This window comes from Meles meles, chromosome 13 (genome assembly GCF_922984935.1).
Source record: "Meles meles chromosome 13, mMelMel3.1 paternal haplotype, whole genome shotgun sequence".
NCBI lineage: Eukaryota > Metazoa > Chordata > Mammalia > Carnivora > Mustelidae > Meles > Meles meles.
Genome location: NC_060078.1, coordinates 74,024,284 through 74,038,962, shown reverse-complemented (window position 1 = coordinate 74,038,962; position 14,679 = coordinate 74,024,284). Strand labels below are relative to the sequence as shown.

Here is a 14,679-nt window from a genome sequence, read left to right as displayed (position 1 = left end):
GAGACTCAGCACAAAGCACCTTGCCCAAGGCCACACAACCAGTGGATGATAAGTGCAAAGGCCCTGAGGAAGCTGACCCCTCTACTGCCCACCTTTACCTTTCTGCTTCCCTTTTCCCCTGTGCGGCCTCTTCCACCTGTCTCCCAGGACAAACACACGCTTTGAGAGTTGCGCGGAAGCAGACAGACAAAGGGACATTTTCACAGTGAAACTCTTCTCCCCCTTCCTACAGATGGAGAGTGTTGGAGTGTACGGACTCTGTGGGTGTGCAGCGAAGAGCAAAGTGAAGTGTGATTCCAGGTGGGAAGTACCAGCTTCAGGTAGGAAAGGAATGAATTTGTGCAAGTACCAAACTGGCGTCGGAAGTCGTCCCCCGCCCCACCCTCCCCGCCAGCAGATTTCATTCCTTTGGAGAGGGGCGAGGCCCATTTCTAGCTGGTACAGTTACCCTGAAGCACATGCAAGATATTTGCCAAACCACTGCAGAACATCTGGCCGTTCAGAGCGCTGACGAGTGGTAAGAGGCATGAGAGAAAGAGTATTTCAGAAGCACCCTCGAGTCGGGAATTGAAATTGTTTCCCACCTACTCAGAGTTTGGAAAATGGGCAACAGCGGACATCTACACTCCCCGGCACAGCTCAGGGCGGGATCTGGCTGGGCACACTCCTGTCCCCTCCCTGCCTGGGCTCTGGCAGGCTCTGGGGGCTTGTGTGTGAGAGTTCAGGCCTGTCCCGAGGCAGGAAGAGATGGTCTCGGGCTCCTCCAAGCTGGTTTATGCTTTAACATGTCTCTCCCCACAGAGGACTGATCCTCTTCTTCCTTCTTGCCCAGTGCCTCCCTCCAATTCTGGAGGAAACAAGTGGACTATTCATGTAAAAAGAGAAAGAGTGAGCTGGGGGGCGGAGGGGGGGGGATGCCACCGACAAACTCCATTGAAAGCCACTGGCTGTTCATTTACATTCACACTTTTTAAAAATGTTAACTAATGATGTTAAATGGTTTGCCAAAGGTCCTGGCAGGTCAGTTGTAGAAGTGTCATTTCTGCCTAATTAGGGCTCTTGTGGCTGCCCGGGGCCTCCCAGTGCAACTGGTGACAAGCCGAGAGCTGACAGCTTCAATTGGTGCCAGTAGGAAGGTTGGACCCGGTCATGTTTTCCAACGCAGCCAGGTGTTTGCTGAATGGGGGAGGGGGCCCGGGGAGATCCGAGCGCTTCCATGATCCGTCTTCTTTCACTGCCGCCTGGCAAGTCCTCTCCCTCTGCCTGTCTTGTCTTGTGTCAAGGTCAAGAATGGGCTTTGCTAAATCAGCAATTTGGGTTATCTCTGGGAGGTCATTAGCAATCCCTGGCCCAGACATTTCAAGTGGTCTCAGACCCCAGATGCTAGATTTTTTTTTTTCCCTCCCTAAAATCAGAAAGTAGGAAGAGAAAAGGAAAGTTTTAGGTTTAAAAAAAAAAAAAAAACAGTAGGAAGAAAATAAAACAAACCAAAAAAGACCCAGAAAACTGCATAGCCCTCAGAGTGTTAAGCTTCTGAAGACATTCATAATAGGAAAACTGCTAGAAGAGAAAACAGCTAAGACATCCAGCTTGAGGCTTTGAATGTCTTCCAGGGAAGACAGTAATGAAAAAGAAATCGTGTAACGTGCAGCTGGATGTTGCATGCCTGTCACATAGTAGGTGTTCAAAAAATAAGTTACTGCTGATTTGATTTTTCAAGGGAGAAATTTTTGCCTGGGAAACAAAGAGCAATTGATGGAGACCTGGTATTTTCCACACTTGCTTTACTTGTTCCTGAAATGTTCTTTGAGTTTCTCAGTTCACCATAAAATACATGCTAAGTTGTAGTGCCACATGAGAGGTTGATACGATTATTTTATTTCAGTTTTTTGGTTTTTTTCCCACATTTTTTTTTTTTAACAACTTAAGCAATAACTACTTGGGAGCCCCAGGCTGCAGCAGCCAGAGCAAAGAGGCACTCCTGTGGCACTGAGAGGACCTCTGAGTGCAGAATTTGGCTTGGACACACTGGCGGGTCCTGTGGGGAGTGACAGCACTCCCTGTTCGTCTGAGTTGGACACACCCACATTGGAACACACGCAAACACACATACACACACACAGCGCGCACGTTAGTGGTCCATCTGATGGGGAACAGCAGGATTCAGGCATGAGCATCTGGGGTCATGCTTGTTAAATCAAAGGGGGGAAAATGCATTGGAAAAAAAAAAAACCACGTTCATTTTATGAAAATCTGAAGACTAGACCCAAAGAGGTCAGTTCTGGGGAGGAGGAGAGAGACTACAGTCATAGGCGTCTGAAACCGGCAGTTTCCAGCTCTCTGTCCCGCCTGCTGCCTCTGTTATCTCAGATATGGAACAATGAAAATTGGGGTCAGAAAGAAGACTGTTCCCATTTGTTGATTTTCTCAATGGCGTGGAATGAAGATGAAAGGAGACGGCCTCTGTAGGCTTGCCAGGGGAATACCTGGTCCTTCTCAGGGCCCACTCACAGTCAGTCCTCTCTCTGTGGCGCCGAGTCCTCCGTGGCTGGAGACCACGTCACCGTGTTCTCTTCAGACCCAGGACAGACAGACGCTAACAGAGGGAATTCATAGAATCGCCTCATAGGCTGACCTCATGAATGCTATGTGAGCAAGTGAATCTAGATATCTCCAGACAGTTCAGTTGCCTGTTTCCAGTTTTCCCTCCAGGGACCTCCATGGTCATTGAATGCCCTCCAGGGGTCCACTTTGCATTCTCGTCCATTCCTTTGGTGCTTGGCATGTGTTCATTTTCTTCTCCTTCAGTCACCTTCGTGGTTTTGTCCTGGAATATGATTTTGCTTCTAGTTCCAGTACGGACCCCTACCATGGCTCTGCCTCCCATGTCCGCCTCTGTCCCCCAGACGTGACCCGCCACCCATAATGGCTGTCTATGGACTTCGAGAGCAAACGTGTGAGTGTCTGGCTCTTAACGAATGCTAAGAAGTGGCACCGAAGCCCCTCATAGTGGTTAGGAAGGTGAATATTTAAAAATCATTCTGTAAGATATTAGTGGTAAAGAAAACGTTCTTGCAGCCATGAAACCAGCATGGGAAAGTAAGCCAGTCATTTAGGATAATGAAACAAAGCAACAAAAAACTTTTGAACACTTGTGAACAGAGGAAAGAACATCCACGTGACAGTGAGTCTTCTGTTTGGTGGCGTTAATATATTCTGGTGGTGCTCATGATAACTGGTCCTCACAATGGCAAAATCATATTCAGTTGGATATTACCTAAACTTTTCTTGAAAGCAAATCTGATTTCGACATTCCATTGTTTGAGGCTTTCCGATGGCCCTTTCAGATCTGATTCTGGCTCCTCTTTGACCTTGAACCCTCACTCTGCTGTGCTGATCTGCTGGCAGTTCTCAGGACCTGCCAGCATGTTTCATGCCTCAGGGCCTTTGAACAAACTCTTTTTTAAATCCTTGGAATGCCTTCTCTCCCTATTGTTCTCCTGACAAACACCTATTTCTTATACCACCTCCTCCCTAAAGCTGCTCCTGACACCCCAAAGTTAGATCGACCTTTCTTTTTTATGCGCCCCTCTGCAGAACCTCACAGCGTTTTGAAGAAGAACAATAGTGATAATAAAAGCTCCGCTTTACTGAATGCCTTCTGTGTGCCCGTGTCTGTGCTTTCGCTAGTTAAACCGTTCATTCCTCACTGCCCTGTGAAGAAGGCGCTGTCGTAGATGCTCATATCACTAATGGGAGCCTGTGGCTCAAGTTGTGCGTTGACGGTCACACAGCTTGAACATGGTGGAGTGGGGCCTGAGCCCAGCCAGCGTGATTCAAGCACATGTAATAACCACCTTTGATCTAGAACCACCGAGCCACGTGGACTCCCCTTGTAAGTGGCTGCCGTGCAGGTGTTTGGGTTTTAGAGTGTCTCCCCTCTAGCTGGTGAGCTCGTGGGTGTTGGTGACACTTTTCGCTGTCTGTGTCTAGTGCCGAGTGTAGGGTCAGCACGTGGCAGAGACTCTAAATGTGGGTCGAATTTACCAAAATTGAATGGAATTGAATTGTACTATATATTTATGCGTATGTGTGTCTATGTATATAGTCTCTCCCTGCCTCTCTTATTCTGTGTGTTTTTTATATACACATATATACGCACACTATAATATATATATAGCTATGTACACAAGATACATATACGCATAGGTAGGTGTATATACCTAAATAGACAGACATATATGTATATAAAGAGATTACAAGGCAGGGAGCGAGAGAATCAGTCTCAGCTGGAAGGAGTCTACATGCATTCCCGTCTCTTTGACTTTGGTTGGTGAGTTTGTAGTCTCTGTTAACCTCGTTGCCTTGTAGCATGGGTGAGACAGCATGTGCCTTGGCCCGGAGACTTCTAAGACCAGACCTTGGAGCTCTCCAAGTTCTGCTCTGAGTGTCCTATTATGGTTAAGCCTAATGGTTATCAGAGGAGGCGGGTGTCTGGGTAGAAGGGCATTTTTGAGGGCTTTTTTGTTTTTTGTTTTGTTTTTTGGTGTTTTTTTTTGTTTTTGTTTTGTTTTGTTTTTGGCTATGCATTGTCTCAGGTATAGAGATGAGTCCTACTTTGTCCAAACACTTTCCTTCATCGTTCGGTCTTCTTGAGCCTGAGCTTGTTAGTGATGGTGAGCCTGGGTCTCGTTCCGTCCTGTAAGGTCCTGTGCATTATGCAAAGGGCAAGGCTAAGACCCAGCACAGAGAGTAGACTTAGCACAAAACCGAAAAGCTCTCTTAGAGCTAAGAGGCAGCCATCTGATCTGGAAAGTTGGGTGAAGATTCAGTCATAGCCAGTTTAAGGGCAAGAAACTCCCTCCCGGATCCTGTGCTCATATGTTGCTTGCTTGCAGGGGGAGACAGTTCGTGTGGCATTTATAGACAGGTGCCCATTTGTCACACTTATTTTTACCCTACATGAGCATGAAATCCCAGTTTTAAAATCAGATTCCAGAACTCAATAAGCTGTCTTCTTACTGATTTTCTAAAGTCATTCAGTGGCCCTTGGTGAGCCCTCCCTGCTGTCCTGTTGACTCCCTTCCTGCCAATGACCAGTCATACCCCTTGCCTCTCTCTCTGTTCCTTCGCTCCCTTCCTGGAACCCTTCCTCTTGGCCTTGCCAGATCCTGTCCATCCTTTGAGAACCTGGTAGGTTGATGGGAATCTGACCCTTTCCAGCTTTGCTATGCCGTTGAAGGTCTTGTTACTCACTCCAGGCTTCTCTCCTGATGTGCAAAGTGCTTTCAGGGTGTAGAGGGAGGGACCCCTGTAGTTGCCCAGGCCCTGTGTTTGTCTTAATGCTCTGATGTTGCCATTGTGAAACTCGGAATAACGTGAATGAGGGCTCCTGCATGTTCATTGTGTCCTGGGTCCCGTAAGTTATGCAGATGACCCTGCCTTTGGGGTTCTATGACTCTTCTGACTGGGAAGCGTGGAGAGACAGCGTTAACACCTTAAACATGACTTTGGTACCACCGACTGGAAGACTGCGTGAGAGTCTGGGTGCTCTTTAAGGGAGGAGTTCTAGGCTAAAGACCGGAGGGTCTGGAAGGGTACAGGCCCCTGAATGCCGACCTTGCCAGGGATCAGCCGTGCCCAGCAGTGTTCTTAATGCCTGTCTGCAAAAAGCAGGGAGAGAACAGTCTGTGCCTCTGTAGTTGATGTTCGGAAAGCTTCCTGAGAGAGCCCTGCTGTTCACCTGAAACTCGCAAGTCATTTGGCCAAGAATTTCTGCTTGTCTTCAGGAAAAAATCCCCAATGAAACACACCACTGCCGGAAGTGGGCTTCCCGTTTTCAAAATGTGCGTGTATACGTTCCCATTGTCGCTCTTCTTGGTGCCTCCCCTTGCTTTCCTAACTTGCTGCCTTATTCGGAGGGACCTGGAAACGCACATAAGATGACCTGTTGGGGTGGCGTATTTGAGAAACAGGACTGAAGGGAAAATAGGGCCAGGTCAGAAGGTGAGTCCGTGGATGCGTGCTGTGAGGTCTTGTGGTGTTTTTAAAATAGGGACCATCTCTGTGTCTGTCGGCCTCCACGGTGATGGGGCAGAAGCGCAGGGGCGGCTGTGGGGAGGCGGGTCCCACCCCGGGCTGCACTGCTCCCCATGCCTGGTATTTAGCCGTGTCTGGGGAAGGTCGGTTGGGCTTTCTAGAACTCTGTCTGCATGAGGGAAGAAGCCCTCTCCCAGGAGGTCTCAAGACCCAGTCCCTAGCAAAGCTTCATTTGGAGAAGGTGACTCCGAAGGCTCCCTGATGTCTCACAGTCTGTCCCCCATGACTGCCCCGTCCCCCAGTAGCTCCAGTGACCCAGCGGCCGCGGCAGCAGAGCGGTGAGCCCGGCGCGGGCAGTGTTGGTCACACCAGCACGGGCGGCGCCTGTACAGGCGGGACGTGGCGCCGCGGCTTTGAAGCGGACGACTGGTCACAGCAGTGTCACAGCAGCCGCGTGGGCGCATCAGGTTCCGTGTGGATTGGGGGGAAGTGTCCCAGCGTGGGCTCTGCCTGCAGGAACTGGGCAGGTGACTGAAGCCTGGACCGCGGAGACCATGGAGAGAGGTACTGGAGGCTCCGCGGGAGGACAAGTCTAGCCGGTGGAAGATGGACCCCATTTTTAGCCTGAAGATAGAGTAACCCAAGGAGAGATGAGGGCTACAAGATTGAGAGCAATTTGTAAGACAGGAACCAACCTGCTGATGAGGAGAAGCTCGCTTCTTCCCTGTGTCAGCAGTTCATTCGCTCCTGTGTTCATTCAGTGATTCACTCAGCAAACATCAGTGGGACCTTCCTTAGAGTCTGAGGTCAGATTATTGGCTTCTGAACCTGTCTCTTCTCTGCCATTCACCCGTCTACAGTCATGACAAAGTTAGGTCATGAACGTTAGGTGATTTCTCTAAATTCCAGTCTCTGTGTCTCTAATATGACTTGTGAATAATAGGAAGTGTCCGCCTCAATGGGTTATCTAATGCATCTGCTTTATCCATTCAGCAGTTGATGGATGCTGGGGCTGCTTGGGCTATTCCTTACTTCGGCTAGTATAGGTAATACTAGTACTAATACTAATGCAATAAACATTGGGGTGCATGTGCCCCTTTGAATTAGTATTTTCATTTCTTTGGGTCAGTAACTAGTAGTGCAGTTTCTGGATCGTAGGGTATTTTCTGTCCTTTTGATTAGTCACCCTCATGGGTGTGAAGTGATGCATCATTGCATTTTGATTTGCTTTTCACTGATGCCTGTAGGTGCTGGCCTATTGGCCATTTCTGTGTCTTTGGAGAAATGTCTGTTCAGGTCCTTTGCCCATTTTTTAAAAGTATTTTATTTATTTATTTGAGAGAGAGAGCGTGAGAGGGGAGAAGGTCAGAGAGAGAAGCAGACTCCCCGTGGAGCTGGGAGCCCAATGCGGGACTCGATTCTGGGACTCCAGGATCATGAGCTGAGCCGAAGGCAGCTGCCCAACCAACTGAGCCACCTAGGCGCCCCCTTTACCCATTTTTAAATTGAGTTGTATCTTTTTATTGTTTGCTTCTAAGAGTTCTTTATATATTCGAGATACATACTCTAGATGCGCAGACTCCCTCATCAGAAACATGATATTCAAATATTTTTCTCTCATTCTATATATTGTCTTTTCGCTTCTTTGATAGTGTCCTTTGATGCACAGAAGTTTTAAATTTTGATTAAGCTTTAAATTTTGATTAAGCCACATTTATCTTTCTCTTTTTTCCCTTCTTTTTCTTGTTCTTTTGGTGTTGAATCTAAGAAACCATTACCTGGTCCAAGGTCACAGAGATTTAGGTCTATTTTTTCTCTTAGTTTTAGCTCTTACATTTTGGTCTTTCTTTCGTCTGTCTATTTTGAATCCAGTTTTGAATATGGTGTGATAAAGAGGTCAGCTCATGGTTTTGTATGATATCCCGTTGTCCTGGCACCGCTTATTAAATTTACTGTTTCTTTCTCCCACTCAGTTGTCTTAGCATCCTTGTCAAAAGTCAACTGATTGCAAATGCGAGGCTGTATTTCTGAACTTTCAGGTGTGTTGCACTGATCTGTCTGTCCTCATCTAGTACCGCACTGTCTTTTTTTTTTTTTAATTATTTATTTATTTATTTGACAGAGAGAGATCACAAGTAGGCAGAGAGGCAGGCAGAGAGAGAGGAGGAAGCAGGCTCAATCCCAGGACCCTGAGATCATGACCTGAGCCGAAGGCAGCGGCTTAATCCACTGAGCCACCCAGGCGCCCCCGCACTGTCTTAATTATTGAAGCTCTGTAGTAAATTTTGAAATTACAGATTATGAATCTTCCAACCTTGTTTTTATCTGTCAAGGTTGTTTTGGCTATTCTGGATTCCTTACATCTCCATATGAATTTAGGATCAGCTTGTCAATGTCTATAAAGAAGCCAGTTGGGATTTTTATAGATTGTACTCAAAACTGTAGATCAGTTTGGGGAGTTTTGCCACCCCAACAATAGATAAGTCTTCCTATTCATGTACATAGGATGTCTTCCCATTTCCTTAAGTCTTCTTTAATTTCTTTCCACCGTGTTTTTGTTTTTCAGAATGTAAGCTTTACCCTTCCTCTGTTAGGTTTATTCCTAAATATTTATGGTGTTGTAGGTGTGATTTCATTTTTGGATTGTTCGTTTCACATCACTTTTAAAATGTCCTTAAAACCACTGGAATGTGCAAAGTGGGGGTGTACCTCACACTTGTGGGTACGATTCCATGAATATAACCGAAGACGCAGTTGTGTTTTTGTGTGAGGGGCTGTCGAGGGGTGGGGTGTTCTGCTAACATCAGCCTTTTGACTCAGGTCAGCGGAGTTCCATCACACTTTTTCAAGTCTTCTGCTGCTCTGTCATCTTCCCTCACTCTCTACCTGGACGGGTAGCCCTGAGAAGCTACCTCACCCCATTGTCTGTGGGCTGTGAGATTGATTTGGACACCGATTCTGACCTTGGTCATGATATCTTTGCACTTCAGCCTGTCCCCAAATGTAGTGAACACATCCTCTTTGAAGTTTTCATTCAAGCCAGTGATAAAAATGTTCAGCAGGACTTTGCCAAGGATAGAGGCTTGAGGTCCTGAGTTCAGAACCTCTCTCTGAGATACTGAATTTCAGCCCACAAATAACAGTATCCAGTCAGTCCCCAAGCCACCCCAATGGTCCTTGTACCCAATTCCGTAGTCCCTGTGTCCATTCCATATGGTAACCCCATTGAACTTATCAAATGCTCTGCTGAATTCCTAAATCCTTGATCTCCTTCATCTCTAAGAGTCTGGTAATCCCATCAAAGAAAGAAACAAGATTTATCTGACAGAGTTGTTTCTCTGTGAACCTGCAGTGGGTCCTGGTGATTCTTGCTTTCTATATGCTTGTAAACCATAAAACTCCTTTAGCAAGTCATTCCTGAATCTGCTGCACCAGACTCACTAGCCAGTTATCCTCTTATGATAAGAGAATTAACCTCAGGTGAAGAAACAGGATTACATGGGTTAAAGTCTTGCATAATGCAGGTGAGTGTGGAGGGAAGTCTGGAACCCAGGCTTACGATGACCTGTGCTTTGCCCCCTCCACTCGCATGGAGAAGGTGCCTATGCGGATGATGACGGGAGCAAGTGTGAATGTGGGAAGCTACTCAGAAGCTCCATGTCCTCAGGTGAACCACAACTTCAATTTCCTGTGTCCGAAGTGAAATACTGTTACCCACACGTGATGTGGTTGCCTCAGCAATGACTGGAGGGTGAGAAGAGCGTGAAAAGGAGTCCTTCAAACCACATCTGTGGTATCATATTATCTCATTTAGTTCAGGTTCCTCTTGTCCTGAATTATCTGGGTTTCATTAGTTCAACAAGCATCTCTCCACTCACCTTGTTTTAGGCCCCACGGTAGGCTCTGAGGATCCCAAGATAGGAGAGGCACAACGAAGGTTTACGGGTGTGTCCAGCACGGTGAGGCCCACAGTGGGTCCTGTGGTAGATTGACCTGCCGACCTGTCCTCTGGGGCCCAGGGCTTCCTCCCATGCAGTCGAGATGGCCAGTGACTCAAGTGAATCAATATGAAACCACAAACCAGCCAACAGTTGTTTATTTATCATGGATTCTGTGACAAGTGCTGCTCTGGACATTAGGATACAGCCGTGAATAAAACATAAAAATTCTTGTCTTTATGGAGCTTACACAGAGTGTGTTTGTGTGTACATGTGGGTATACACAAATCTTAACAACTGTGTCAGATGATCTAGACAAGGACTAAAGCTGAGTTGGGGAGAGGGAAGGGTGGGGTGGACATGGGGTTAGAATTTAAAGTAAGAAGTCCAGACAGGCCTCACTGAGAAGGTGACATTTGACCCGGAAGAGGGTGTGTGAAGAAGTCACGTGGGTGTCTGAGGGAGGAGCATTCCCGGCAGAGGACCAGCTAAGGCAGAAGTCCTGAGGTAGCAGTCACCTGTGCGTTAGAGATCCAGCGAGGAGGCCACACAGCTGGGGCATGAGGCCAGATGGAGCCTTGGAGGTTGGCCAACTTCTCCTCTCAGAAGCCAGGGGCTTGAGCGAAGGGTGGCATGATCTGGCTCGAATGTTTGAAGGATCGCGGAGGTCATGCTCTGAGTACACTTTGGTGGGGCCTGGGCCGGGCAGAGGAGAGGCAGGGAGGCTTGTTAGGGAACTATTCATTGCAAGATAACAGAGACAGTGCCCGTTTCCAGCTCAGGGTAAAAGCGGCAGTGGGGAGACCCAGACGGAGGCTGGAGGGGAGGCCCCAGGATTTCTGGGGCCTGGATGTGGGATGTGGCAACGGGAAGGCAAGAACAACGCTGGCACATTTGGCCCGAGCGCATGGAAGGATGGAGTCGCCAGGTACTGAGGTGCAGACAGCTGGTAAGGACAGGCTCTGGGAGGAGAGGAGGCAGGTTTGGGGCCTGTTGACTGGAATTGCCCGTGAGACATGCAGGGGGAGGTGGGTGAGCTCAGGCTGGAAATGTCAGTGTGGGAGTTGTCACCACAAGAGGTCCCGCAAGGAGAGAATGTGGATGGGAAAGAGATGTCTGTGGACTCGAGCCGGGGCTGCTCCCATATTTAAAGCTCGTAGTGAGGAGAAACAGCCGGTGAAGAAGTCTGGGGGAGCTTCTCTGTCGGTGGCGGAGGGAAAGCAGGTGTTCTGAAAGTCAAAAGAAGAAGGCATTTCTGGGAAAAGGGGGAGGTCTCTCCTGTCGAGTGGTGCAGATGGGTCAGGTCCGATGAGGACTGAGGGCTGACATGTATTTCCAACCTTTGTGGCCACACCAGTGGCAGGAACAACGGGCAGACGCCACTCCTGGGTCCTCGCGTAGGTGGGGTGTGACCTGCGTCCCCCCCAGGTGATCACAGTGACTGTCCTCTGCACAGATCCCCAACTCCACCTCCCACCTCTATCATGGTCCTTAAAATGGCAAAAATGACTCTCTTCCTCTTTGATATTCCTGTGCCAGCCAGTGTCCCGCTGACCGAGATGTTTGTCAAAATGCAGAAAATGTATTGTTTGTCCTTGGTTTTTCTGTATTTTGCTGATTTAAGCACATTTGTCTAGTTCTAATGCCGCTGACCCATTCCACGCTATCTCAACCAGCAAAAACATTGTTTCTGAACACATAGGATCACATACAGCTCTCCTCATAAGGCACACTTCCAATACACGTATTATTTAATATAATGACGTCCCCTATTGTCACTGTTCTCTAGACAGCTCCTGCCCATCCCAGGTAACGTGTGATGGGGATCACTTTTTTCCTGTTTGTTGGGGTAAGGAGTGGGTGGACCCAGGAAACCTAAGAAGTGGAATCATATAGATAAGAGGGGGGTGGGGGGCTGCACAGGGGTTCATGGGCCTTCGGGGCAGAAAGGATGGCAAAAGCAGAATTTGGGAGCTGGGAAAATGTGAGTTTGGACCCAGTAAATGACCACTGTGAGTGAAATATAGACTCCCAGGACACAGGGCCTGGACTGCCCCAGGTGGGGCTGCTGTGAGGAAGAGAAAAAGTCAGGGGGACCCTTTCTGTAGGTCTTTCCCAGAGAGAATGGAGCCAAAGGACCCAGTCAGCTGTGAGCCCGGGTGAGCCCGGGTGAGACCCAGAAGCAAGGGCCAGCGGGCAGTGAGGGCTGGCGTAGGGTTAACAGACCTGGTAACATGCACCGTGGGGCAGGGGCTGCTGGCAGGTGCGACTGCCGCTCCAGGGGGCTCACTGGGTGGTGATGGGGGGGATGTCTGCCCACCATGAGGCATTTGTTAGTTTCCTTTGTTTTAAATTTCTATCCCATCCAGACTTCACACTCACAGCCTGTATGGACCCACGACTCGTGGATCACGTGCTCCACGTCCCTCGTCTTAGCACTTCTTTCTCATCCCTGCCGGGTGCATTTTCCGTCGGGGACATCAGGCCACCTGTCTGTGTTGTGGGGACGTGCCATGACACTGGTTTGGTGGGCGCAGAGCACGGAGATGCATCTGAGGTCTCCTTCCCAGTGCTGCTGCAGATACACTGGGCGTCCAGCAGCCCAGCGGAATGGAGAAAACACGTGGGTGACTGTGGTCTTCCCCTGAGGGGTGGGGCTCGCTGGGCTGAGGCAGAACCTTCAAGGGTCCAAGAGGGGCAGGAAGGCTCTCGTGGATTCTCCAGGGGATGGAGCTCTTACGCCAGGGCAAGGAGTTCAGACCTTATTCTGTGGCTTAGGGAGAACCACCCAAGCTCTCGGAGAGAGGGCAAGTGTGATCAGGTTTGTTCCTACTTGGAGAAACCCAGTGGCAGTGTGTGGCAGGGGTAAGTCGGGGGTGGGGTGGAGGCAGTGAACACGGAGACCATATGGGGCTGACTAGCAGCCCAGGTGGGAGGCCATGAGGGCCTGGCCCTCAGGGTCACTGCAGAGGACGAGGGAGATGGAGATGAGGGTCGTTGTGGAGGTCAGCTCAGCAGGCATGGGTGCCTGATTGGCTGCTGTGTGACATCCGGGAGGGCTGGCCAGGTGTCTGACCCAGGCCACCGAATCCGTGCTGTGGCTTTCAGCTCCTGCTCGGAGAGCAGTGAGATGGTCTCACACCCTCTTCATATTCTGCCCATTATCCTGAATGACCCACGTTTTTGAGGCAGAAGTATTTGGAGCAGGGAGGGACATAGGGAAAGTGAGCCTGAAATATTTAAACGATGATCTCGAGTCTCCCCTTCTCTTCATTCTGTCAGCAGCCTGGCATATCGCGAGGAGAGCGGAGCACAGGGAGACCTTAAACAGAGTCATTATGTATAGATAGAGGGTGCTGTGGGCTGCCCTGGATTTCCTGTGCCAGAGCCGTGGAAGGAGTGAATAGAAGAGCAACCTGTCCCTGAACTTGACTGCATGGGGAGCGACTCAGCTAAGATCCCCGCAGAGGGCTGTGGGGGGGGTTAGTGCAGAGCTCACTAAGCCGCACCTTCTCTCCTATTGTCTCTGGAACTCCATTGTTTTAAGCCAGCTTTGCCGTCAGAGTTCATTCACTACTGACAAAGCCTCTGTTAGAAAAAATTAGATCTCCGAACCTTCTAGAGAGCTGGAGAAAATCACAAGCCACCAGCAGTGGGGGTGCCAATTCCTGGTCCCTAGGCAAAAATGGCAGGTAGGGTTTCTCCGTTTGTTAATTGTTTAAAAAAAAAAATCTGGATAGACCGTGGGGGAAGGAATAGCCTCAATAATTATTTCATCCTGCCAGATCCCGGAATACAGTTTAAAGTTAACAATCCAGATGATTCTGGCAAACTGTAGATCTCATCGTCCGCATTCAACAGTATGGTTGATGGAAGGGAGGAGACACGTGAAATGTCCCTGTCATCACGGGAATGGATGAAATAATACCTCGGTTCTGTTTTCTTCTGGAGACTGGGTTTTTTTTTCCCTCGTTGACCGATTTGGGAATTTTTTTTTTTTTTAAAGATTTTATTTATTTATATCAGAGAAAGAGAGAGAGAGAGCAAGCAGGCATTGTGGCAGGCAGGGTCAGAGAGAGAAGCAGGCTCCCTGCTGAGCAAGGAGCCTGATGTAGGACTCGATCCCAGGACCCTGGGATCATGGCCTGAGCCGAAGGCAGCAGCTTAACTGACTGAGCCACCCAGGCATCCCTGGGAATTATTTTAAAACAGCCTAAGGGTTGCTTTCCCATTAGGAAAATAAACTCAGTCACAGTAAAACAGCTAAGCAAGTGGGTGGTTGGAAGCATTTTATAACTTGCAGCATCAAGAAGAAATATTTTAAGTCCAAAAACTGTGGAGGATTTGAGGCGGCCTTAAACTTGGCCTTTCTCAATAGAAAGACTTCTATCACCCAGAAGAGAAGGAAAACTTCCATTTAAAAAACATGACTCCAGCAAGCAGCAGGTTTTCCTGGAGCCCATAACCCCACAGGCCGTCTGAGTTCAAGTTCACCGGCTGCCGGGCTCACAGCCATCTCCAAAGTCTGAAAGGACCTGAAGCTGCTAAAAAAAAATTGGATAATGTTGGCTAACTGAACATAATTAAAAAAAAAAAAAAGAAATAGGGTAGGAATCCATGTACTCAGGTTTAAAAGCAGACGGCATACGCCGCTGCCCTCCGGTGCTTGTTGGCTCCGCGCCTCAGTCGTGCCTCCATGCAG

At 48.7% G+C, this 14,679-nt stretch overlaps 1 protein-coding gene across 1 annotated transcript in view; it reads left to right on the top strand.

The window, feature by feature from the left end:
- The window catches only part of HSPA12A (heat shock protein family A (Hsp70) member 12A), a 158,190-nt gene that overhangs the window by 13,794 nt on the left and 129,717 nt on the right, over positions 1-14,679 (top strand). Inside the window, exon 2 of the mRNA XM_046027315.1 lies at positions 233-320. Within this exon, the coding sequence (XP_045883271.1) occupies positions 233-320 (88 nt within the window). The remainder of the gene's footprint in view (positions 1-232; positions 321-14,679) is intronic.